This window comes from Papio anubis, chromosome 2, assembly GCF_008728515.1.
Source record: "Papio anubis isolate 15944 chromosome 2, Panubis1.0, whole genome shotgun sequence".
NCBI lineage: Eukaryota > Metazoa > Chordata > Mammalia > Primates > Cercopithecidae > Papio > Papio anubis.
In genome coordinates this window covers 154,769,123-154,795,540 of record NC_044977.1, presented here as the reverse complement: position 1 = coordinate 154,795,540, position 26,418 = coordinate 154,769,123, and the positions used below count along the sequence as shown (strand labels likewise).

The 26,418-nt window shown below is 42.2% G+C and overlaps 2 protein-coding genes across 12 annotated transcripts in view; both read left to right on the top strand.

Annotated features, from left to right (window-relative positions):
- The window catches only part of SLC35G2 (solute carrier family 35 member G2), a 37,189-nt gene extending 31,705 nt beyond the window's left edge, over positions 1-5,484 (top strand). For all 8 annotated transcript variants that reach the window (XM_003895070.5, XM_003895069.5, XM_009201659.4 and 5 more), the window contains one exon: positions 4,033-5,484. In XM_003895070.5, coding sequence (XP_003895119.1) covers positions 4,051-5,289 — 1,239 coding nt within the window. In that variant the 5' untranslated portion in view covers positions 4,033-4,050 and the 3' untranslated portion in view covers positions 5,290-5,484. The remainder of the gene's footprint in view (positions 1-4,032) is intronic.
- A 6,625-nt stretch (positions 5,485-12,109) lies between these two features.
- NCK1 (NCK adaptor protein 1) overlaps positions 12,110-26,418 on the top strand; it is a 95,463-nt gene continuing 81,154 nt past the window's right edge. Inside the window, exon 1 of one of the 4 annotated variants that reach the window (XM_031663735.1) lies at positions 12,110-12,221. The gene's annotated coding sequence lies outside the window, so the exon portion shown is untranslated. Of the gene's footprint in view, positions 12,256-12,518; positions 12,654-12,676; positions 13,172-26,418 lie in introns of those variants that run through there. The other 3 variants (XM_031663732.1, XM_031663737.1, XM_031663733.1) reach the window with 3 other exon arrangements.

Below are 26,418 nucleotides of genomic sequence, written 5' to 3'. Positions count from 1 at the left end.
ACCTCTTAAAAGTTGATGTATATATATATACTTACCACTAAGCATAACTTTTGAATTAGGCATGTGGCAATTCCTTTCTTGATGTTTTTAGGGAAAATGAGCCAAATAATATTTTAAAAAATGTATAAGCCAGGCTAGTTTCTATCCTTTCCTCTATTAAACTCAGGATCACACAAGTAGGCACGAGTGTGCACAAATATTTATACCTTGCATTGTTCTGAGAATTAGTAAAAGAATATCTTGAAAGCATGATATAACTTTGTGTCCAATAATGTAACATACAAAGTTGTTGAATTAAAAAAAAATAATAATAATGCCGCGGGGCGTGGTAGCTCACGCCTGTAATTCCAGCATTTTGAGAGGCCGAGGTGTGCTTATTGCTTGAACCCAGGAGTTTGAGATCATCGTGGGCAACATGGCAAAACCCTGTCTCTACAGAAAGTGTAAAAAATAGCCAGGAGGGATGGTGTGCAAGTGTCTCAGCTGAGGCTGAGGTGGGAGGATTGCTTGAGCCCTGGAGGTTGAAGCTGCAGTGAGCAGTGATCACGCCACTGCACTCCAGCCTGGGCAACAGAGTGAGACCCTGTCTCAAAATAACTATTATTTGACATATCAAATTTGGGCACAGTGACTAGAAACAAAATTCCACTGAGTTGAGACAGCTAGATCACAAAATTATTAGATTACAAAATATTAGGTTAGAAGTACTACTGCAGATGTTTAAACAAGGAAGAAAAACATACAAGTGGCTAGAGGTCAGGAAAGGCTTGTTTCTAAAAGATAGAATTTGTACTGGGCCTTTAAAGATGAACAGTGTTGACCGGGCACGGTGGCTCACACCTGTAATCCCAGCACTTTGAGAGGCTGAGGAGGGCGGATCACGAGGTCAGGAGATCGAGACCATCTTGGCTAACACGGTGAAACCCTGTCTCCACTAAAAATACAAAAAATTAGCCGAGCGTGGTGGCGGGCGCCTGTAGTCCCAGCTACTAGGGAGGCTGAGGCAGGAGAATGGCGTGAACCCGGGAGGTGGAGCTTGCAGTGAGCCGAAAACGCACTACTGCACTCCAGCCTGGGCAAAGAGTGAGACTCCCTCGCAAAGGGAGATAAACAGTGTTTACAAAGTTGGAGCAGAAGGGAAACTAGTGAAAATAAAAGCTTAAGATACATATGGAGAATGAGGACAGGGAAGACACTGGACTGACTGCTCAGAGCAAAGTAGGCGTGTTGAGCTAAGTACTGATAGGAGCTAGATTAGCCAGGGTATGGAGAGCCTGGCAGAGTAGCTGAAATTTGATAAGGTAGAGATTAGCAAATCACTGTAGGTTCTTGAATGGGGAAAGCTTGAGAAAAGTTTTTTTTTTTTTTTTTTTTTGAGTCTTTTAAAGGCAGATCAATGTGACAGTGGGATAATATAGATAAATTTTAGAGAAGGACTGGGATCCAAGGGAGGCTAGTTAGGATGCTTTTGCAATATTCCAGATAGGAATTCCCAATAACCCAAACCACAATTATAAAAGTTACATAGAATTGGAGGAGAAAGGGAAAAACTGAGGAATATTTCAAAGACAAAAACAGTAAGATTAGTGACCAAATGCAAGTAAGATGGCAGAAAAGATAATTCACAGTATTCCCTAATCTCTAGCTTGGGGAACTGGAGAAATTGTGGTATCACAAACATAAATGAGGACATTAGGAAAAAAATCTATTTGGGAGAACAAGACTATTCAGTTTGCGATTACTGAAGCTGAAGCTATGATTTGACATGTCCTGGCAAAAGTTGGAAATAAAGAACAATCAGATTAGGCTGATAGTGGTGTGCAGGAAGAAGGGCTGCAAATGGGACATCCAGGCTAGGAAACAGAAGGGTTTGGAGGCACAGGTGATACTTTTTTCATGACTTCTTCCAGCTGAACGTGGTGCCTTTTCAAAAAGAAAGGAGTAAATAGGAATACAACAGTTGGCTCCGTAGATGGTGTCAAAGAACAAAATGAGATTTTATTTCTGGGCCATTGTTTAAGATCTTGGAACCGATGAGTTTCTGGCAAGAAATCGGGGAGTCACGAGGAAGAAAAAAAGATTTCTTTTTCTTTTCTTTTTTTTTTTTTTTTTTTTTTTGAGATGGAGTCTTGCTCTGTTTCTGACGCTGGAGTGCAGTGGCACAATCTCGGCTCACTGCAACCTCCGTCTCCTGGGTTCAGGCAATTATCCTACCTCAGCCTCCTGAGTAGCTGGGATTACAGGTGTGCGCCAGCACACCCAGCTAATTTTTGTATTTCTAGTAGAGATGGGGTTTTACCATGTTGGCCAGGCAGGTCTCGAACTCCTGACCTCAGGCGATCCGCCTACCTCGGCCTCCCAAAATGCTGGGATTACAGGCATGAGCCAGAGTGCTTGGCCTCTTTTTTATTTTTTAACTAGGAGGAGAGGAATCATGGGGAAAGAAATAGGAAATTGCTGAAAGGAAAGAAAGAACCAAATGAAAAAATAAAGGTCTAAAAGAAATAATAATATTGTAGAAGATACCCAGTGTTTCATAAAGTTGTTATAGGTGAAAGGAAGCCAAATTTATTGCTAACATTTATTGAGAGTTTACTACATGCCAGCACTGTGGCAGATTGTTTATGTGCATTATTTTATTTAACTCTTACAGTAAGTTCAACTTTTTTTTCCACTTGACATTATATAGTGGACATCGTGTTTTTTTTTTTCTTTTTTGAGACAGAGTCTCTGTCACCCAGGCCGGAGTGCAGTAGCACAATCTTGGCTCACTGCAACCTCTGCTTCCTGGATTCATGTGATTCTCATGCCTCAGCCTCCCGAGTAGCTGGGATTACAGACACATACCACCAGGCCTGGCTAAATTTTATATTTTTAGTAGAGATGGCGTTTCACTATGTTGGCCAGGCTGGCCAACTCCTCTCAAACTCCTGGCCTCAAGTGATCCGCCTGCCTCAGCCTCCCAAAGTGCTGGGACTACAGGCATGAGCCACCGTGCCTACATTGTCATTTTTAATAGATAGATAGCATAGTATTCCATTGTATGAACATTCGTTATAGTAAGCTACAATGAACTCTCCTGTATGTATATTTTTGCCACATTTTTGGGTATATTCTTTTTCTTAAGTAACAGATAAACATTTTAATTCTAATTTTTTTGGATAATATCACAATTCAAAAATAAAAATGTAAACAAAAATAACAAAAAGGTTTTCTTCCATTTGTGTTCCTCCTGTCACCTGAACCACTATTAGTTTTCTTGGTATCTTTATATAATTTGTTGTGTAAGCAAATATAAATATGTATTATTATTCCCCCCTTTTTTATTCAGAATGTAAAAAGCATATTGTGATCATCTCTTTAGCATAAAATCTTAAAAGTGGTATTGCTGAGTAGAGGGTAGTTAAAATCTTAATACATATGGCCCAGTTGCTCATGAGAGAGGTTGTACAATTTAACCTTTCTACCAACAATGCATGAGTGTTACTAAATTCATGTTATTTATGTTCTAATTGCAGTGTATTTTTATATCTCAAAACTTATGGGGAGTCCAGAATAAATATTTTAAAATCACTATAATTTATAAGGTGAATTCTGGTATTATACAGAATTGATTATACAAAATACTTTGGACTTATAATTTATAACAGATAAATGAACCCAATGAGAAGGAAAGGTTTGACCTAAGTTATTATTTATCTTTCTGTGTTTTGCTTGTTGGATAGGTAGAGAAACAGGTAGAAAAGATGGAAAAATCGGTTTGTAGTATAAAGATAGAAAATAGAGCTGAATGAAACAAGCAAGCAAAGAGACATGGGGGCAGACTTCAGATGAGAGTGAAAAAAGGGTAAACAATTCCAGTAGGTACCATAATCTGATAAGGCATATTGCCAGATCATCTCTATTTTTTTTTTTTTCTGGACTACTGTTACAGCCTCTACTTTCTATCATTGAATTGGTGCATATGATTATAATAGAAATTAAATTTTCAATGAAATGAATGTCTTTTTGTCATTTTTTTTCTTTAAATAGAATTGACTATCTGAAGAAATGGATACTTCTCCCTCCAAAAAATATCCAGTTAAAAAACGGGTGAAAATACATCCCAACACAGTGATGGTGAAATATACTTCTCATTATCCCCAGCCTGGGGATGATGGATATGAAGAAATCAATGAAGACTATGGAAATTTTATGGAAGAAAATCCAAAGAAAGGTCTGCTGAGTGAAATGAAAAAAAAAGGAAGAACTTTCTTTGGAACCATGGATACCCTACCTCCACCAACAGAAGACCCAATGATCAATGAGATTGGACAATTCCAGAGCTTTGCAGATAAAAACATTTTTCAGTCCCGAAAAATGTGGATAGTGCTGTTTGGATCTGCTTTGGCTCATGGATGTGTAGCTCTTATCACTAGGCTTGTTTCTGACAGGTCTAAAGTACCATCTCTAGAACTGATTTTTATCCGTTCTGTTTTGCAGGTCTTATCTGTGTTAGTTGTGTGTTACTATCAGGAGGCCCCCTTTGGACCCAGTGGATACAGATTACGACTCTTCTTTTATGGTGTATGCAATGTCATTTCTATCACTTGTGCTTATACATCATTTTCAATAGTCCCTCCCAGCAATGGGACCACTATGTGGAGAGCCACAACTACAGTCTTCAGTGCCATTTTGGCTTTTTTACTCGTAGATGAGAAAATGGCTTATGTTGACATGGCTACAGTTGTTTGCAGCATCTTAGGTGTTTGTCTTGTCATGATCCCCAACATTGTTGATGAAGATAATTCTTTGTTAAATGCCTGGAAAGAAGCCTTTGGGTACACCATGACTGTGATGGCTGGACTGACCACTGCTCTTTCAATGATAGTATATAGATCCATCAAGGAGAAGATCAGCATGTGGACTGCACTGTTTACCTTTGGTTGGACAGGGACAGTTTGGGGAATATCTACTATGTTCATTCTTCAAGAACCCATCATCCCATTAGATGGAGAAACCTGGAGTTATCTCATTGCTATATGTGTCTGTTCTACTGCAGCATTCTTAGGAGTTTATTATGCCTTGGACAAATTCCATCCAGCTTTGGTTAGCACAGTACAACATTTGGAGATTGTGGTAGCTATGGTCTTGCAGCTTCTCGTGCTGCACATATTTCCTAGTATCTATGATGTTTTTGGAGGGGTAATCATTATGATTAGTGTTTTTGTCCTTGCTGGCTATAAACTTTACTGGAGGAATTTAAGAAGGCAGGACTACCAGGAAATACTAGACTCTCCCATTAAATGAATACTTGATTATTATTATCTCCTTAATGTTCAATTATTAATACGTATACTGCCATTTTAATGTTTACCTATGAATGTCTTTTGTGTTATGTAATTGACAGAGTGCTATATAATATATAATATATACAAATGCAAAAAATTTATTCTAGTCTAATATATTCAAATACAAATATTAAATTATAAAATACGTTATGAATCTGGTATCTTTATTGGTATTTATCAGTGTCTTTCCAGGTAAATTGTAGTAGAAGGAGAATATTAACTGCTATTATTAAATAATAGAAGACTCAAAGAAATGACCCCTTTCAGATGGAACTGAAGTTCAGAAATTAGAAATGTTCTACAAATGTTCAACAAAACTCCTTCATTTGTGAAAAATACACTATAAGGTGAAATGTTGAACACCAAACCCTGTTTTGTCATCTACTTGCATTAGAAAACTAGAAGTCATAGGGCTGGGTTGAGGCAGGAAAAGAGGAAACAAGGGAAAAGAAGTGGCTTTTTAATGACAATGGGTGGTTGTCCAAAGTTAGAACAGGAAATTGGTATTCCCCTTATTATGGCTACATTAGGTGATACATAGGAAACAGAAATAGGGAGAAGTGTGGATTCTCGCCAGTCCCACCTAGTCCATGCCATTTTGTCCCTGATGTTCGGAGACTTAACGTTGGGGTAGGGTCTGCTTATCCTCAGTTAGGTAGATCTCTTCCAAGGCTGCCCTTGTTTATGATTTTGTGGCTAATGTATGTGTAAACCGCAGTAAACGTACTCCTTACTCCTGAAAAAGGCACCAACAGTAAACACAGTATAGCAGAAAATTGACATGGTATCCTGAGATTCTTTTCAAAAAGGTCTAAAAGTCTGTAAAAGGCTATATGATGGCATTAAGTCTAATTTTGGCCATTCTTACCAATTTAGCACAAATAAATGATATGGTGCTGGTTATTAAACTATTGTCTCAGGTCCACATTCCCCCTTCTATACTTTCCTCTGTAATGCTATGGCTCAAACCCTGCAAAGTACATTTTTTCTATGCCAGCTGATGTCTCACTAGGTTCCATCAGTAAAGGGCATTAGAGGGAGTCTGGAAGGCAGAAGGCAGGAAGGGACTTCCTCCTTTCCATTTGTTTGCAGTTTCTGTCACTGTTATCCCAGCAACAAGCAAGAGCCCTTTGCTCCAGCAGCAGCCATTGATTTCAGCCTTGAGCTTCTTTTGACATCCTCCCCACCCACAACCAGTCTCATCATATCCTTCCCCGAAGTAGTAGAATCAGCCAGACAGCATCCTCTCGGGGGTCTGAGCAATACTCAGCCAGGTCATTTGTCTAGAGTTTCTGAGACCTCATAGTCCACCTTGATTCTCCCTTCTCATTAGATCTAACATTGATAGCTGCTCCCTGCAGCTGTCACCTCTGGGTGACCTCAGTGTTCCCTTTTTGCTTTTTCAGTCAATGAAAACTCAATAGTAAATCCTCTCTGTAGTAATACCATCTAATTTCTGATTTCCTGACTAACATATCTCTAAACCTTCCCCCAAAGGAAACTATAGCCATCAGCAGGGTACTGTGCTTTGGGAAAATGTCAACATTTAGATTTTTTCAGGGATTACTAGACAGTGGCTCTCAATAGAAATTATGCAAACTGAAACACAGAAAAAGATTTGGAAAAAAAAGAATGAACAGAGCCTGAATGACCTGTACTAAGTACTGAGAAGTCTAGCATGAGTTTAATTGTAGTCCCAGAAGAAGAGAAACAGAATGGGATAGAAAAAAAAACATTTGAAGAAATACTGGATAAAGGTCTTCCAAATTTGATAAAAGAATTAAAAAAGAAAGAAAGAAAATGAGAAAACAGCAACCCACAGATCCAGAGAATGAAATGAACCCCAAGCAGGATAAATAGAAAACCAAAACAAACATCACAGTGTAATGAAACATCACAGTGTAACTTTTGATAAATATAATGAAAATCTTAAAAGCATTCATAGAAAAAGACACCTAGAAACATCAGTGTAACTTTTGATAAACAAATATAAACAAAATCTTAAAAGCATTCATAGAAAAAGACATAAGACATACAAGAAAACAATGATAAGAATTACAACTAGTTTCTCACAGAAACAATGGAGGCTGGAAGATGAGAATGACGTCTTTAAAGTGCTGAAAACAAAAACAAAAACACCCTTTGATGGCTTCTCATTGCCTATAGAATAAACTGTAATGTGCTTGACTTCCATAACCTGGTTATTGATTGTATTTCTAGCTATCTTTTGCTCTAGCAATATTCTACTGTTGTTTAATGCCTTTTTATTATGCAGGCTCCTCTATGTGGACAGCTTTTTTCTAGTTAATTGCCTGACTAACCTGACCACACAACTCCTTTCCCCTGTGGCTTAATGTCCTCCTTGCACCTATCTATTTTTGTATTTACTAAACTAATAACAAATATCTGTTTACATTTCATTCTCTGACACTGGTTTGAGCACTGGGTTTTTTTTTTTTTTGAGATGGAGTCTTGCTTTGTTGCCCAGGCTGGAGTGCAATGGCTCGATCTTGGCTTACTGCAATCTCTGCCTTTTGGGTTCAAGCTATTCTGCCTCAGCCTCCCAAGTAGCTGGGATTACAGGCGCACACCACCACGCCAGGCTAATTTTTTTTTGTATTTTTAGTAGAGATGGAGTTTCACCATTTTGGCCAGGCTGGTTTTGAACTACTGACCTTATGATCCACCAGTTTCAGCCTCCCAAAGTACTGGGATTACAAGCGTAAGCCACCGCACCTGGACTCTCTGTAACAATTTCTAACTATAAGCTATCAGGTTTCTGGGAAAGGTCTTGACATGGAGGCTTATTTTTCCCTTTCTTGTGTTCCCAAATTCTTTTATTTGGGATTGATAAAGTAAGCCACCTGCGTGTTTTTAATCGTAGACAGATTAGCTGCCCATATCCAAAGCGCCACCTGTAGTCCCTAGATAAATTTTGTTTTTGTTTTGAGACGTGGTGTGATCATAGCTCATTGCAGCCTGAAATTCCTGGGCTCAAGCCATCCTCCCACCTCAGCCTCCAGAGTGGCTGGGACTACAGGCATGTGCCACTATGCCCAGCTGATTAAAAAAAATTTTGTAGAGACAGGGTCTAGCTCTGTTGCCAGGGCTGATCATAAGTTTTGACTTACATTTTCTTGTTGCCTGATTCTGGTTAGTCCCTGATCCACTCAGCACTAATTAGCAAGGCTGATTCCTGTTTTTGGTTTGAGTTCCCCTGAAAGAGAGGAAGCAGCAGCCATGTGCATGTTTATATTTGGAAGCTGGGTAGACAGACTGTGAAAGGAAGTCTCTGGGACAGCTCCCACCCCATGAAAACATGTATTGCATCCCTTCTAAGTGCAATTTCATAAATGCCTTTCTGCCTATCTGCCCTTCCAGTCTATGCTTTCCTTTTTCATTGCTGTTTCCTTATTCTTCTTCGACTCCTCTTTTGCATATATTTTTGGAGGTTTCTTAAATTTTTTTTTCAGAGTTCCTGGTAAGAATGAGTGATGAGAAAGATTAAAGAAGGAAAATTAAGATAAAGTGGCTGGGTGCTGTGGCTCATGCCTGTAATCCCAACACTTTGGGAGGCTGAGGTGGGTGGATCACCTGAGGTCAGGAGTTTGAGACCAGCCTGACCAACATTGTGAAACCCGTCTCTACTAAAATTACAAAAAATTAGCCAGGTGTGGTGGTGTGTGCCTGTAGTCCCAGCAACTTGGGAGGCTGATGCAGGAGAATTGCTTGAACCCGGGAGGTGGAGGTTGCAGTGAGCTGACGTGGTGCCACTGTACTCCAGCCTGGGCAAAAGAGCAAGACTCCATCTCAAAAAAAAAAAAAAAAAAAATCTGAATGTATGACTTAAGCATATTTTTTCCTGGGTTAATTTTCCCCACTTAAGGTGGTGGTAAGCTACGTGAAGGCAAGAACTGTATTTCTGTCTTTTACCTGTTGTATTTGATTTCACACCTTCTGCCTCCATCAGATGTTAAGTATGTAATTAGAATTAAAATTGAGTCAGGCTGTGCTAACAATTTGATGGGTGATTTTGCAGCAATAGTTTTAACTCTGGACAAGTTTCTTCAAAAACGAATATAATATTAATATCTCAGTCTGTAAACTTTATAAAATGTATCAACAAATAAAACCATTGTATTAGCTTGGGCTGCCATTAACAAAATACTAGATTGGGTGGCTTACACAACAGAAGTTTATTTTTTCAAAGTTCTGTAGGTTGGGAGGTCCAAAAGAGGGTGCTGGCATGGTCAGTTTTGGGTGAGGGCTCTCTCACTGGCTTGCAGATGTCTGTTTTGCTGTGTTCTCAAATGGAGAGAGCTCTCTGGTGCCACTTTCTATAAGGACATTAATCTTATGGGATTAGGGCCCCACCCTTATGACCTAATTTAATTTTTATTACCTCCCTAAAGGCTTAGCCCCAAATAGAGATAGTCCCTGACTTAAGATTTTTTTGACTTTATGGTGGTGCAAAAGCCATATGCACTCTAGAATCTGTACTTTAAAGAGTACCCATAAAACCATCCAGTTTTTCATTATTTAGTAGATTATATGAAATAATACTTTATTAAAAAATAAGCTTTCTGTCAGACGATTTTGCCTAACTGAAGGCTAATGTAAGTATTCTGAGCACGTTTTAGGTAGGCTACACTAAGCTATGATGTTTGGTAGGTTAGAAGCATTAAATGCATTTTTGACTTACGGTCTTTTCAACTTATGGTATTTTCAATTTATGGTGGGTTTATTGGAACATAACCCCTTTGTAAGTTGAGGGACATTTATATAGTCACATTAGGAGTGAGGGCTTCAGCATATGAATTTTTTGGGGGGATGCAATTCAGTCCATACCAGTCATGATAAAACATGCAAAGCTATTTAAACCCTTAGAATAAACTCAAAATCCACCGCCAATATTCACTTTGGATGCCAATAATAGAATGTAGACATAGAGTAGCTGTTGCCAAGTTTCATGGTCTACTTGTCTCAGCCAACCTGAGGATAGTACAGCATAGATAGATAAATTTGTGCTTGACCTTGTGATCCTACATATGGCAGGTTGTCTTAGTCCCTTTAGTGCTGCTAGAAAGGAATACCCAAGGCTGGATAATTTATAAATAAAAAAGGTTTATTTGGCTTATGGTTCTGATGTCTGGAAAAGTTCAAGACTGAGCATCTGCATCTGATGGGAGCTTAAGACTGCTTATACTCACAGCAGAAGGCAAAGGAGAGCTGGTGTGTGCAGAGATTACATGGCCAGAGAGGAAGAAAAAGAAGGGAAGTGCGACGTTCTTTTTAGCCAGCTCTCAGGGAAATAAAGAGTTACCCCCTTCCCAGGGAGGACGTTAATCTATTCATGAAGGAACCACCTCCATGACCCAACACTGCCCATTAGTCCCTACCTCCAACATTGGGGATCAAGTTTCAACAGGAGGTTTAGGGGGACAAACATCTAAATTACAGCACAGGCTAACCACATGCATGCATTACCAATAAAATAATTTGAAGTTAAATGCAGAAAACTGCAAACTTTTGAGGCTTATAGCCAGGGCCAGGATTAAAATAAATATTAATGCCTTAAACAGTATTTACTGACCATCTACCCTACTACAAGGCCCTAGGGAGAAACTGAACAGACATGGTTCCTGATTCAGTGGAGTTTACAATCTAGGTAGGGATACAGGCAAACCATTTCAATAGCTCGGATGGAGAAAATACCTATGCTCCAAAGAAGGTACCTAACTCAGCAAACTTCCCTGAGGAGCGACTCTAAACTGAGCCACAAAGATGGTTAAGAAGAAATGAGGCGGCTGAGCGTGGTGGCTCACGCCTGTAATCCCAGCACTTTGGGAGGCCAAGGCTGGCGGCTCACGAGGCCAAGAGATCGAGACCATCCTGGCCAACATGGTGAAACCCCGTCTCTACTAAAAATACAAAAAAAAAAAAAAAAAAAAAGATGGGCGTGGTGGTACACACCTGTAGTCCCAGCTACTCGGGAGGCTGAGGCAGGAGAATCTCGAACCCGGAGGCGGAGGTTGCAGTGAGCCGAGATCGCGCCACTGCACTTCACCCTGGCGACAGAGCGAAACTCGTCTCAAAAAAAAAAAGAAATGAGGCAGGTACCGGCGAGGGGAAGAATCAACTTACTGATACCTCAGCCAGTGGCTGGAGCCCTAAGAATGGGCAGACCTGGCTCCGAAGGTGGTCTTCATAACACTACTGCCGCCAAGAATGTAATGTAAGTAAGCTGCCCAAGCACAAGGACACTTTTAGCGGGCCCTCAGCTTCTTTTGGTCTGTGCCTCAAATTAAGCACGTCTTACATTTCTCCCAGGTCCCAATTTTCAGGTCTGCTTTTCTTTGTCTGTCTTTGTCGCTCCCCGCTCCTAAGAACCTTTCGCTGGGAAGACATTCCTCAAGTGCAGAAACCGGGGGAAGCTCCCAGAAGAGTGGGGGCTGAACCCAGGACACAGTCATTCTTGCTGTGGAGTCTCTTCTGCGGCGCTGAGAAGGAAGGCTCGAAGTAACCAGCCAGAGCAATCGCACAGGGAAACGCGAAGACGGTTCTGGTCGGGCCCGGCGCTTCTCACCCTCTAGCTCGCTTCGCTCCGCGGCGCAGCCTCCGCTCCCTTCACACCACGCACGGCGCTTGATTGACATGTGGGCCCGCCCAATCCCAGTGTGGCACAGACCGCTGTCGCATCAGGGACCGGGAAAGGGGGCGACTGAACCTATCAGATTGGGCCGAGAGTGGGTTTCCTGCCCGCGCGGATCCGCCTGCCCACCGCGCGTGCCCCGCCCCTCTCCCGGGAGCTACGCGTCGGCGGCAGAGCGCAGGCCTCGTGCCGTTACGGCCATCACGGCGGCCGCGGTGGCGTCCTGGATCCCTCCTCAGGTGAGCTGGAGCTGCCCAGCTCGGCAGCAGGAAGGTGAGACGGCCTTGCTAGCAGGCAGACACACCCCCACCCCCCCTTCAGTCCGCTGTCCATCCACACAGCCTGTTAGTCGCTGCGTTGCTTCCTCTTCCCCGCTGAGTTAGCCCCGGGGGCGCCGTCTGCAGGCTCGGAGCTGAGCCGGAGGGGGCGCGGAGGCTGCTCAGAGGGTCCGAACTTCTGCACCGGGATTCCGCGAGGCCCTCGGGCCGTTGCCCCGGGGAGCGCGACCCTGCGGCCTCCTTGTCAGCCCCTGGAGCGCTGCGTCGGGGTGAGAGCCCGGGCGGCCGCCCCTGCGAGGCTGGGAGGTCGAGTGTGGGGCGCGCTGGCTGACTTGTCTGTTTTCTCCTGAAAAAGACCTTTTGCCAGCTGTGGCGTAATCCGAGGCCGGGAAGGTAGGACGTGGTAGGAGGAAGGGCGCTCTCACCTCCAGCGCGAGAAGAGGGGAGGCGGCAGCCTGCGCGGTGCTGCGGGTGGACATCTTCGGGACGCGCCCTCGCCCCTCCCCCCACCCGCCTGCCGTTTTCTAGTCCGGGGCTGTGACTTTAATCGTCTGGACCTGCTTCAGATTCGTATGCGAGTTGCTGGGGCTGTGAACTTTTGACTTGAGTTGTAATATGTTTGGTTAAAAAAAAACCATTTCGATAGGTTTTGTAACCTTTCTTCTATATTAACATACAAGTTAAATTCGCCGTTAGAAGCTCAGGAAGCTGAGTTTTGTTCAGGGCTGAGGACGTAGAAACCGTAGAAGGGCTCTCGGAGTCAAACTGATGAACTTGGAGTCACCTGATCATAATTATACACGTTAGATTAGGTAAGAAGCCCTAGAAATTAGGAAAGAATGAGATTAAGGAGAATTTCCTAACCCTTCTTTGGGTAGGGAGCAAAGCAGCTCAATGTCCCTCCAAAACGGGTAAGTGTTGCTAAGAGGTACTCATTTTTAAAATCTTGCTTTGTTAGACTTATGACAAACCATCTATAACGATTTCTTCAGCACCTGGAAACCAGTGTGCCTAAACTCTCAGCCTTCAGCGAGGTCACACAGTAAACGGAGAAATAACCTAGGAAGAAAGTTTTGTTCGGTAATTGTCAATAATATTCGTTCTTTTCTTTTTAAAACACTTTATTTTCTTGTGGGAGTGAAGTCAGTGATGTTCTTCAATAGGCATTCCATTCACAACTTGATAGTAATGTGCACTGGTTGATAAATGGTACTGTCTTTTCAATTTGACCACAAACTCTGAGACTTCTTTGGGAAAATTGTGATCTGTGGGAATTGTCTTTAATATCCATAACCATAGTTTGCAGAGTGTTCAGATCTACTCAGCTGTTGGCTCATGTATTACATTTTAAAATGTGTGCTTATTTTTCCAGGCATTATCTTTTGTCCAGATTTCTGCAGTGCTTTCAGGTCCAACTAAATAAAATTTGAAACCTACGTGTAATGTTGGCGGGGCGCGGTGGCTCACGCCTGTAATCCCAGCACTTTGGGAGGCCGAGGCGGGCGGATCACGAGGTCAGGAGATCGAGACCAGCCTGGCCAATATTTTACGTGTAATGTTTTGTTAGATACTGAAGGAGACCCAGGCAGGGTAATTCAAGCCTGTAATCCCAGCACTTTGGGAGGCCAAGATGGGAGGATAGCTGGAGGCCAGGAGTTTGAGATCAGCCTAGGCAATATAGTGAAACTCTGTCTCTAAATTAAGAAAATTAAAAAAAAAAAAAAAGGAAAATAATAAAAGAGATATTAAGTGATACTTCATGGTTCTGGGTTTTTTTCTTTACTGTTTTTTTTTTTTTTTTTGAGACAGAGTCTCACTCTGTTGCCCAGGCTGGAGTGCAGTGGCACGATCTTGGCTCACTGCAACCTCTGCCTCCCAGGTTCAAGTGATTCTTGTGCCTCAGCCTCCCTAGTAGCTGGGACTACAGTGTGTGCCACCATGCCCAGCTAATTTTTGTGTATGTATATATATGTATTTTTTTTTTTCTTTTTTTGTTGAGACGGAGTCTCGCCCTGTCGCCCAGGCTGGAGTGCAGTGGCACAATCTTGGCTCATTGCAACCTCCGCCTGCCGGGTTCAAGCAATTCTCTGTCTCATCCTCCCCAGTAGCTGGGATTACAAGCACCCGCCACCACGCCCGGCTACTTTTTGTATTTTTAGTAGAGGCAGAGTTTCATCATCTTGACCAGGTTGGTCTTGAACTCCTGACATTGTGATCCACCCGCCTCGGCCTCCCAAAGTGCTGGGATTACAGGCATGAGCCACCGCGCCGGGCCTGTACTTTTAGTAGAGACGGAGTTTCACCATGTTGACCAGGCTGGTGTCGAACTCCTGACCTCAAGTGATTCACCTGCCTCGGCTTCCCACAGTGCTGGAATTACAAGTGTGAGCCACCGCACCCGGCCTATATTCATTTTTCAAAATTCTTCTAGAGTTTTACCTTTTCATTGCTTTGTACTTTTACTTTGTCTTACTTTACTTTTTCACCATTGTGTTTTTCAAAGCTGAAGGTATATATGATGTGATTATTATAAATCACTTGTCAGGAAGACTTGACTTAGTGAATACAGATACAGTTCATTTTAAAAATCATGGTTTAATAATTTTTAGAATTTATAATATGGAAAAATACCAGATGTTCTTCATCTGCACTAGAAAATTAAATGATTATTTCATTGATAAGTAAAATTGAAGGGAACTTTAAAAATCACTGAACCTTTAACAAATTCTCTATAAATACTGTGATGTTAGGAAGACGACAAGGCTAAATATGACATTTAAAGATTTAAGGCAACTTTATGTCTTGCTGATCCTCACCTTAAACTCTAGTGAAGATAGAAATGATAGTCTTCCCTTCAAAACTGATTCCATATGCTGACTTTGTTTTGGTTACATTACCATGCTTTCAATTGCCCAGACACAAACTTTGGTGTTATCTCTATGCACGTAACAACACTGGCCGATTTTTGTCAGCCATTTTTATCTTTGAACTACTCATGGGCCTTTAATTGGATTTTCTGCTTGGTTTTTCTCTCTAGTTAGTATGTCTTACTAAACCTTAGAATCATGCTTCAAACATCCTTCACTTTTCGGAAACCAGTGATAACTGTTATCTTCAGAGTATAGGTCAGAATTCATAGCCTTCTAATAGTCTGCTCAAATCTGTTTTTCTGGGGCCAGCACTGTTTATAGGAGCTGTCCACTCTCACCAAACCAATCTCTAATTCTTATTTACCCTTTGTATTTTTCTACCTTCATATCATTCCTCTTTCTTTCTCTCTTTCTCTCTCTCTTTCTCTCTCTCTCTCTTTCTTTCTTTCTTTCTTTCTTTTCTTTCTTTTCTTTCTTTTCTTTCTTTCTTTCCTCGCTCTGTTGCCCAGGCTGGAGTGCAGTGGTGCAATCTTGGCTCACTGCAACCTCTGCCTCCTGGGTTCAAGCGATTCTCCTACCTCAGCCTTCCTAGTAGATGGGACTACAGGCATGCGCCACCATGCCTGGCTAATTTTGTATTTTTAGTAGAGACGGGGTTTCTCCATGTTGGTCAGGCTGGTCTCAAACTCCTGACCTTGGGTGATCCACCCTCCTTGGCCTCCCAAAGTTGGCCTCCCAAAGTGCTGGGATTACAGGTGTGAGCCATTGTGCCCGGCCTCTTTCTTTTTCTTTTTCTTTTTATTTGAGGCGTCTCACTCTGTCACCCAGGCTGGAGTATAGTGGCACCATCTTGGCTCACTGCAACCTCTGCTTCCTTGGTTCAAGTGATTCTCCTTTGTCAGTCTTCTGAGTAGCTAGGATTACGGGTGCATGCCACCACGCCTGGCTAATTTTGTATTTTTAGTAGAGATGGGGTTTCACCATGTTGGCCAGGCTGGTCTTGAACTCCTGACCTCAGGTGATCCACATGCCTCGGCCTCCCAAAGTGTTGGGATTACAGGCGTGAGCCACTGCACCCGGCCAGGCTGCCTAGTCTTTAAACAATTTTTTTTTCTCCTAAATTACCAAGTAGCAAATGAAGTAAAATTTTGTTGAAGTTTCGCTTTTGGTCCTTTGGTGCAGCCTTCCAAATGTTTTTCCTGTTCCCTATGTTGCTTGCTTATTCTCTTTTCTTTTTCTTTTTCTTTTTTCTTTTTAACAGGGTCTTGCTCCGTTGCCCAGGCTGGAGTACAGTGGCCTGATCACAGCTCCTTATTGTAACTTGAACCTCCCAAAGGCCAGGATTATAGGTATGCATCAATGCCTGGCAATTTTTTTTTTTTTTTGCAGAAATAGGGTCTCACTGTGTTGTTCAGGCTGGTTTTGAATTCCTGGCCTCAAACGATCCTCCCACCTTGGCTTCCCAAGGTGCTGGGATTATAGGGGTGAGCCGCTGTGCCTGGCCTGTTGCTTTCCTTACCCCTTGTTATTTTAGTATCCCCTTGGTTTTTGATCTTATGTGGACTCATATCACAGAATCATAGAGCATTATTGCTAGAATGTTGGAATCCAACCTTGTGTATTATAGATGAGGAAACTGAAACACAAATAGACTAGATGCACCAAAATTCAAACATTTAGTGATGGGGGCAGAACAAAGACTCCAACCTTAATCTTCTAATGTAAATTCTGTGTATTTATGAAACCATACTACTACTCATCTCTTGTAATTTTGCATTATTTGCCTCACATTATTTTGCATTTTGTGTATTTATGCCTTCTCATAGATTGAAAACTTCAGGGCAGGGGAACCTTCATACATACATTGTGAATTTTTTTTTGTTTATTTATTTTAAGACAGTTTCACACTTTTTGCCCAGGCTGGAATGCAGCGGCGCTGTCTCGGCTCACTGCATCCTCTGCCTCCCAGGTTCAAGCGATTCTCCTGCCTCAGCCTCCTGAGGAGCTGGGATCACAGGTGCCCACCACCACACCTGGCTAATTTTGTATTTTTAGTAGAGACAGGGTTTCACCATGTTGGCCAGGCTGGTCTCAAACTCCTGACCTCAAGTGATTCGCTCACCTTGGCTTCCCAAAGTGCTAGGATTATAGGCGTGAGCCACCATGCCCAGCCTTACATTGTAAATTATTTAAACAATGATTTAAAGTCTGTATACAGTTTTTTTCCCCCATGCTTGTTAGATGTATTAACATCATTAACAAAAATAATATTGTCATGTTTACCGTTGAGTTTTTTTTTTCTTGAGACGGAGTCTCGCTCTGTCACCCAGGATGGAGTGCAGTGGCGCGATCTTGGCTCACTGCAAGCTCCGCCTCCCGGGTTCACGCCATTCTCCTGCCTCAGCCTCCTGAGTAGCTGGGACTACAGGCGCCCGCCACCGCGCCCGGCTAATTTTTTGTATTTTTAGTAGAGACAGGGTTTCACCATGTTGGCCAAGCTCCTAATCTCAGGTGATCTGCCTGCGTTGGCCTCCCAGAGTGCTAGGATTACAGGGATGAGCCATTGCACCTGGCCAGTGTTTACCATTGAGTTCTATCATCTACTAAAAAATGAATCTCTTACAGGTTTTACTGCTGAAATTTAGTTTGTCTTTTCGAATCTCTTGATAATGCAAATTAATCTTTGGAGGCCTTGAATGTGGATACAGAACAACGTAATGGTTTAGAGGAAACCTGGAGGGCTTATCATATAACTAGATGCAATGATCTAGCTGTAATATTCTTTTTCTCTTTTTTGAGTGTTAGAACTGTAACACTTTCACATTTTGCTACTTGTTGTCCTCTTGTTCATCTGTCAGGAACCATCAGTTCTTGTTGAGCAAGACAAGACAAAATGTCTTGTTGAGGCCAGGCGCCGGTGGCTCGTGTAATCCCAGCACTTTGGGAGGCTGAGACGTGTGGAGCACTTGAGTCTAGGAGTTTGAGACCAGCCTGGCCGGCATGGTGAAACCCCATCTCTACTAAAAATATAAAAAAATTAGCCCACTGTGGTGGTGCATGGCTGTAGTCCCAGCTACCTGGGAGACTGAGGCAGGAGAATGGCTTGAACCTGGGAGGCGGAGGTTACAGTGAGCCAAGATCACGCCATTCCACTCTGGTGTGGGTAACAGAGCAAGACTCTGTCTCAGAAAAAAAAAATTTATTCCGCCAGGCCTGATGGCTCACTCCTGTAATCCCAGCGCTTTGGGAGGCTGAGATGGGCAGATAACTTGAGCCCAGGAGTTCGAGACCAGCTTGGCCAACATGGTGAAACTGTGTCTCTACTAAATACAAAAATTAGCTGAGTGTGATGGCGAATGCCCGTAATCTAAGCTACTCAGGAGATTGAGGCAGGAGAATCACTTAAACCGGGAGGCGGGGTTTGTGAGGTCGTGCACTCTGGCCTGGGTGGCAGAGCGAGATTGTCTCAAAAAAAAAAAAAAAAAAAAAAAGAAAAATCATTTGTTCCATTTGGTGAAGTAGAGTGCTTTTATATGTTTGTTCTTCATGTTTATTTTTCCTCTTAACTGTATAAAGTTTCTGTAACAGAAACAATGTAGGGTTGCCTTGGTATTTTTCTTATGTATATGTAACAATAGTAGAATGCTGTAAGACAGCATAGAAAACTCTCTCTCTGAAGGTAAAATCTCTCTGAAGGGAAAGGAATGCTTACTCTTGTGGTCTGTTTTTCATTTATTTTTTGATTGTTAATAGTTGCTTTTTCTGTATGTTTAAATATCAGCTAAAAAAAAACTGTTAAAACACTGATTCTCTTGTTTCTTATTCCTGAAATTGTAAGTAATGATTGCTGAATTGGACATGAATATGGTATGGATAATTTTTACTTTTGTTCAAACAACCAGTTGAATAAAACAAGCAGTGAAAATACGTGGAAATGTTTAAAAAGAATGGATGTTTCTCAAAACATTTTTTTTCTTTAGAAGAATCATCCTGGCCGGGCGCAGTGGCTCACGCCTGTAATCCCAGCACTTTGGGAGGCCAAGGCAGGTGGATTGCTTGAGGTAAGGAGTTCGAGACCAGCCTGGCCAACATGGTGAAACCCCGTCTCTACTAAAAATACAAAATTTAGCCGGGTGTGGTAGTGCATGCCTGTAATCCCAGCTACTTGGGAAGCTGAGGCAGGAATCATTTGAACCCGGGAGCCAAAGGTTGCAGTGAGCCGAGATTGTGCCGCTGCATTCCAGCCTGGGCAACAAAGAGAGACTTCGTCTCAAAAAAAAAAAAAATAAATAAATCATCCTTTTCTTCCAAAAACTTTAGCACATATTTTCATATCATGTTAGTATGTAGATCAACTCAAATAATAGATACGACAAAGATTGTAATATGCTGTGTACCTTTTAATTATTCCAGCTGTATTGCAGAAATATTTTATTAATAGGGCTGGGCAGTTTTCTTTGGAAATGTTTGATCATTTGCAAGTACTACATGCTCTTGAATAATATATTTCCATTTTTAGAAACATTTAGAATATTTAGTGTACAACCCCTGTCTCCCAGTAATTCTGCTGCCCGAGCAAATCAATTACTTTTATTTTTTATTTTTTTTCATTTCTCAGCTATATTCTTTAAAAAAAAAAAAAAAAAGGCCTGTGAGGTATTGCATAATTTGACTTTTGCCTACTTCTCATTTTGTCTCTTGCTTTTGTGTCTTTCCTCTTTCAGCCTTGAATACTTTAGCCCTTTTTTGCTTTGGTGTCAGTGATCATGCTCTTCCCTCAGGGCAGATGGCTTCTTTAGGTTAATTAATCAGCATTAAGTTTGGCTGCTAGTATCAGACAGGTGCCAAATATTCATTTCTCTCACATTAGAGAAATCCAGGGTTGGCATGGCATTCATTTATTAAATGTTATTTCCAGGTGTGTATGTGTTCTGCTATTGTAAATTCTGCAATAAAGATCTTTGTATATAAGACTTTACTTTTTTTTTTTTTTCCTTTTGATTAATTCCTGTTGTGGATCCAACTAAAAAGCTTACCAATTTTTTAAGAAAAAATTGTTTAGTCTGGGCATGGTGGCTCATGCTTGTAATCCTGCACTTTGGGAGGATAAGGTGGGAGGATGGCTTGAGGGTAGGAGTTAGAGAGCAGCCTGGGCGATATAGCAAGAGACGGCCTCTACAAAAGTAAGAAAAAAATTTAGCCAGGTTTGGGTGTGAGCATCTGTAGTCCTAGCTACTTGCAAGGCTGGTGGAAGGATTGCTTGAGCCCAAGAGGTAAAGGCTGCAGTGAGCTGTGATCGTGCCACTGTACTCTAGCTTGGGGGACAGAGTGTGACACTGTCTAAAAAATAAAAAAATTAAAAAAAAATTAAAAATTTGTTTAGAGAAGGTATCTTTAAATTTTTATTGAAAACTGCAAAATTTAAATTATAGAATTTTTATATTTGTAGATATCTATGTAGTCATCACTCAAATCCAGATGTAGAACATTTTTAGTGTTCGAAAAGGCTCTCTTGGCCCCCTCCAGTCAGTGTCTCTTATCCTCTCAAAGTAATCACTATTCTGTCCTCTTATCACCATAATTATTTTTGCCTGTTTTTGAACTTTATATAAACGTAACTGATACGGTTTGGCTGTGTCCCCACTCAGATCTCATCTTGAATTGTAACTCCCACAATTCCCATGTGTGGTTGGAGGAACCTGGTGGGAGGTCATTGAACCATGGGGGTGGGCCTTTCTCGTGCTATTCTTGTGATAGTGAATAAGTGTTGTGGGATATGATGGTTTTTAAAATGGGAGTTTCTCTGCACAAACTCTCTTCTCTTGTCTGCTGTTATGTGAGAAGACATGCCTTTCACCTCGTGCCATGATTGTGAGGCCTTCCCTGCCATGTGGAACTGTAAGCCTATTAAAACTCTTTATTTTGTAAATTGTCCAGTCTCAGGTATGTCTTTATCAGCAGCATGAAAATGGACTAATACAGTAAATTGATACCAGTAGACTAGAGCGCTCCTGAAAAGATACCCGAAAATGTGGAAGCAGCTTTGGAACTGGGTAACTGGCAGAGGTTGGAACAGTTTGAAGGGATCAGAAGAGGACAGGAAAATGTGGGAAAGTTTGGAACTTTCTAGACTTGTCGAATGAGTTTGCCCAAAATGCTGATTGCTGTATTGACAATAAAGTCCAGGCTGAGGTGGTCTCAGATGGAGATGGGGAACTTGTTGGGAACCGGAGCAAAGGTGACTTGTTATGTTTTAGCAAAGAGACTGGCGACATTTTGCCCCTGCCCTAGAGATCTGTGGAACTTTGAACTTGAGAGAGATGATTTAGGGTATCTGGTAGAAAAAACTTCTAAGCAGCAAAGCATTCAAGAAGTGACTTGGGTGCTGTTAAAGGCATTCAGTTTTACAAGAGAGGCAGAGCATAGAAGTTCAGAAAATTTGCAGCTTGATAGCACAATAGAAGAGAAAATCCCATTTTCTGAGGAGAAACTCAAGCTGGCTGCAGAAGTGTGCATAAGTAACGAGGAGCTGAATGTTAATCCCCAAGACAATGGGGAAGATGTCTGCAGGTCGTATCAGAGGTCTTCATGGCAGCCCCTCCCATCACCGACCTGGAGGCCTTGGAGGAAAAAATTGTTTTGTGGGCCAGACCCAATGTCCCTGTGCTATGTGCAACCTAGGGACTTGGTGCCCTGCATTCCAGCTGCTCCAGCCGTGACTGAAAGGGGCCAGCATAGAGCTTGGGCTGTGGCTTCAGAGGGTGCAAGCCCCAAGCCTCGGTGGCTTCCATGTGGTGGTGATGCTGCAAGTGCATAGAAGTCAAGAATTGGGGTTTGGGAACCTCTACCTGTGTTTCAGAAGATGTATGGAAATGCCTCAATGCCCAGGCAGAAGTTTGCTGCAGGGGTGGAGCATTCATGGAGAACTTCTCCTAGGGTAGTGCAGAAGGGAAATGTGGGGTCAGAGCCCCCACACAGAGTCCCTACTGGGGCACCACGTAGTGGAGCTGTGAGAAGAAGGCCACCATCCTCCAGACTCCAGAATGATAGATCCACTGACAGCTTGCACCACGTGCCTAGAAAAGCTGCAGACACTCACTGCAAGCCTGTGAAAGCAGCTGGGAGAGAGACTGTACTGCAAAGCCACAGGGTCGGAGGTGCCCAAGACCATGGAAACCCACCTCTTGGATCAGCGTGACCTGGATGTGAGACATGGAGTCAAAGGAGATCATTCTGGAGCTTTAAGATTTGACTGCCCAGCTGGATTTCGTACTTGCAAGGGGCCTTTAGCCCCTTTGTTGTGGGCAATTTCTCCCATTTGGAATGGCTGTATTTACCCAATGCCTGTACCCCCATCTTGGAAGTAACTACCTTGCTTTTGATTTTACAGGCTCATAGGCAGAGAAGGCGCTTGCCTTGTTTCGGATGAGACTTTGGACTGTGAACTTCTGAGTTAATGCTGAAATGAGTTCAGACTTTGGGAGACTATTGGGAAGGCATGATTGGTTATGAAATGTGAAGACATAATATTTGGACAGGGCAGGGGGTGAAATGATATGGTTTGGCTGTGTCCCCACCCACATTTCATCCTGAATTGTAGCTCCCACAATTCCCATGTGTGGTGGGAGGAACCTGGTGGGAGGTAATCGAATCGTGGGGGTGGGCCTTTGCTGTGCTTTTCTTGTGATAGTAAGTCTCACGAGATCTGATGATTTTTAAAAATGGGAGTTTCCCTGCACAAGCGCTCTTGTCTGCCACTACATGAGACATGCTTTTCACTTTGTGCCATGATTGTGAGGCCTCTCCAGCCACCTGGAACTGTGAGTCCATTGACCCTCTTTCTTTTGTAAATTGTTCAGTCTTCATCAGCAATATGAAAGTGGACTAATACAGTAACCATATAGCATGTATACCTTCTTGTGGATGGCTACTTTTGCTTAACATTGTGTTTGTGAGATTCATTTATGATGTAGGGTGCAGCCATAGTTCCTTTTCAATGATGGTAGTATTCCATTGGATGAATATAATGTAATTTTTAAAAAATTGGACATTTGGTTTTCAGTTTTTGGCTATTGTGAATAAAGCTGTTGTCAGCATTCATTTACAGTTTTTTAATTTTTTTTTTTTTTTTTTTTTTTTTTTTTTTTTGAGGTGGAGTCTCGCTCTGTCGCCCAGGCTGGAGTGCAGTGGCCAGATCTCAGCTCACTGCAAGCTCCGCCTCCTGGGTTTACGCCATTCTCCTGCCTCAGCCTCCCGAGTAGCTGGGACTACAGGCGCCCACCACCTCGCCCGGCTAGTTTTTTGTATTTTTAGTAGAGACGGGGTTTCACCCTGTTAGCCAGGATGGTCTTGATCTCCTGACCTCGTGATCCGCCCGTCTCGGCCTCCCAAAGTGCTGGGATTACAGGCTTGAGCCACCGCGCCCGGCCCTACAGTTTTTTAAATTTTTTAAAAAATTTTTTTGAGATGGAGTCTTGCTCTGTCACCCAGGCTGGAGTGCAGTGGCGTGATCTCAGCTCACTGCAACTTCCACCTCCCAGGTTCAAGTGATTCTCCTGCCTCAGCCTCCCAAGTAGTTGGGATTACAGGCACTCGCCACTACACCTGGCTAATTTTTGTATTTTTAGTAGAGACGGATTTCACTATGTTGGCCAGGCAGACTGACCTTGAAGTCCTGACCTCAGGTGATCCACCCGCCTCGGCCTCCCAAAGTGCTGGGATTACAGGCATGAGTCACCACGCATAGCCCATTTACAGGTCTTTAATGAACATATACACTCATTTCTTCTGGCTGGTATCATACATGCATTGGAGTAGAATTGTGCTGTCTTTAGCAGTTTTTGAACTTGCTTGATCTGGCCCTCTATGGCTGATACATAGTAGTTTCCTGGCATTTCTTCCTTTCTGATAAAACTAGCGACTCCCTTTGTCTTTCTGCTGTGTTAAATCTTTTTTTTCCCTTTCCATGAATCATGTAGTGTTTTTGTTTGTTTTGTTTTTTGTTTAACCCCTCCATTTGATGGAGTATATCATACAATAGATTCCTATGGAAGACTGAGATCTTGCATTAATGAAAACTTTTTTTTTGTTTTGTTTTCATGCCTGATTTGGTTGGCTAAGGATTCTAGGCTGGAAATAATTTGCCTTCAGAATTCTGAAGGCCTTGCTTCATTGTTTTCTAGCGTGTCATCCTTTTGAAAGTCTGAAGATATTCTAATTCTTGAGTATAAAAATGTTTTGCTTTTCTGGAATTTTGTGTTTCCTATATTCTGAAATTTCATAAGGTTGTAGCTTGGCGTTACGTCTATTTTTAACATTTTTTCGTGGATATTTGTGTACCTTCTGACTCTGTAAAATTCATTAGTTCTGGGACATTTTCTTTAATTATTTTATTGACAGATGTATTAGTCTTTGAGCACTGTCATAACAATACCACAGACTGGGTTTTTTAAACAACAAATGTATTTTCTCACAGTTCTGAAGAGTAGAGTTCAAGAATAAGATGTAGCTGAGTGTGGTGACTCACGCCTGTAATCCCAGTACTTTTGGAGCCTGAGACGGGGAGATCACTTGAGGCCAGGAGTTTGAGACCAGCCTGGCCAACATGGTGAAATCCCATCTCAACTGAAAATACAAAAACAGCCGGGCTTGGTGTGAGTGCCTGTAGTCACAGCTACTTGGGAGGCTGAGGCAGGAGAATCACTTGAACCTGGGAGGCAGAGGTTGCAGTGAGCCGAGATCATGCCACTGCACTCCGGCCTGGGCGACAGAAGGAAATTCCATTTCAAACAAATAAACAAAAAAGAATAATTGGCTATCAGGGTTAGTTTCTGATGAGGCTTCTCTTTCTGACTTGTAAACCACTGTCTTCTTGCTGTGTCCTTACATGGGTTTTCAGTGGAGAGAGAGCTTTTTTTAATTGGATTAGGGCTCCATCCTATGACTTCATTTAGTCTTAATTATCTCCTAAAAGACCTTATTTCCAAATATAGTCACATTAGGTGTTAGGGCTTCAACCTAAGGATTTGGAGGGAGGGGAGAACAGACACAGTTCAGTCCATAACAATGGTTTTCTCCCTATTCTTTTTCCTGAAACTTTTGTCATTTATTTGGGTCTCTTAGGCTAGTTTTCTAATTTCTTTTTTTCTCTTATTTTCCACCTCCTAGTCTTTTGCTCTGTTTTATTTGGGACATTGCTTTATTTCCCAAGCCTTCTGTTGAATTTTTTATTTTTGTTGTCAAGATTTTGATTTCTCAAGAGATTTTTTGTTTTCTTAAATATTTCTTTTTATTTAGCATCTGGTGTTTTTTCATGTTTCATGGATGCGATATGTTCTCTAATTTCTGAGCCTATAAATGACTTTTTAAGTTTTTTTGAGACAGAGTCTTGCTCTGTTGCCCATGTCAGAGTGCAGTGGTGTGATTGGGGCTCACTGCACCTCGACCTTCCAGGCTCAAGTGATCCTTCTGCCTTGGCTTCCTGAGTAGCTGGGACCATGGGTGCACTACCACACCTGGCTATTATTTATTTTTTTTTTCCAAGTAGAGACAAGGTCTTGCTATGTTGCCCAGGCTGGTCTCAAACTCTTGAGCCCAAGTGATCCTCCTGCCTTGGCCTCCCAAAGTGTTGGGATTACAGGTGTGTGCCACCACATCTGGCCTAAGTGACTTCTGTAAAAATATTTTTTCTCCTTGCAGATTGTCTTGTTTTCTTGTTTTTTTTTTTTTTTTTTTTTTTTGAGAGAAGGTTTTACTCTGTCACCCAGGCTGGAGTGCAGTGGTGCAATCATGGCTCACTGCAGTCTTAGCCTCTCTAGTTTCAGCCTCCCAGCCTCAACCTCCCCAGGGGAGATAATCATCCCACCTCACCTTCCTCAGTAGCTGCGACCACAGGCAAGCACTGCCATGCCCAACTAAGTTTCGTACTTTTTGTAGAGACAAGATTTTGCCATGTTGCCCAGGCTGGTCTCAAACTCCTGGGCTCAAGTGAACCTCTCGCCTTGGCTTCCCAAAGTGTTGGGATTACCGATGTGAACCACTGTGCCTGGCCGCAGACTGTTTTTTCTAAGTTGACTTTTCTCCATTTATTTGTTTTGGTCTCTAACTTGTATGTCAGTCTTACTTCAGGTATCAGTAATGCTTGGGTGATTGATAGCTGAAAACCCTGAATTGATTGGGATTTACAGACTTTGAATTTCATTATCCAAGTGAGCATTTTTTTATTTTGAGAAAACTCTGATGCCCAGATGTTTCCTATCAGGTTACGTTCATGAGGGAAAACTCAGTTT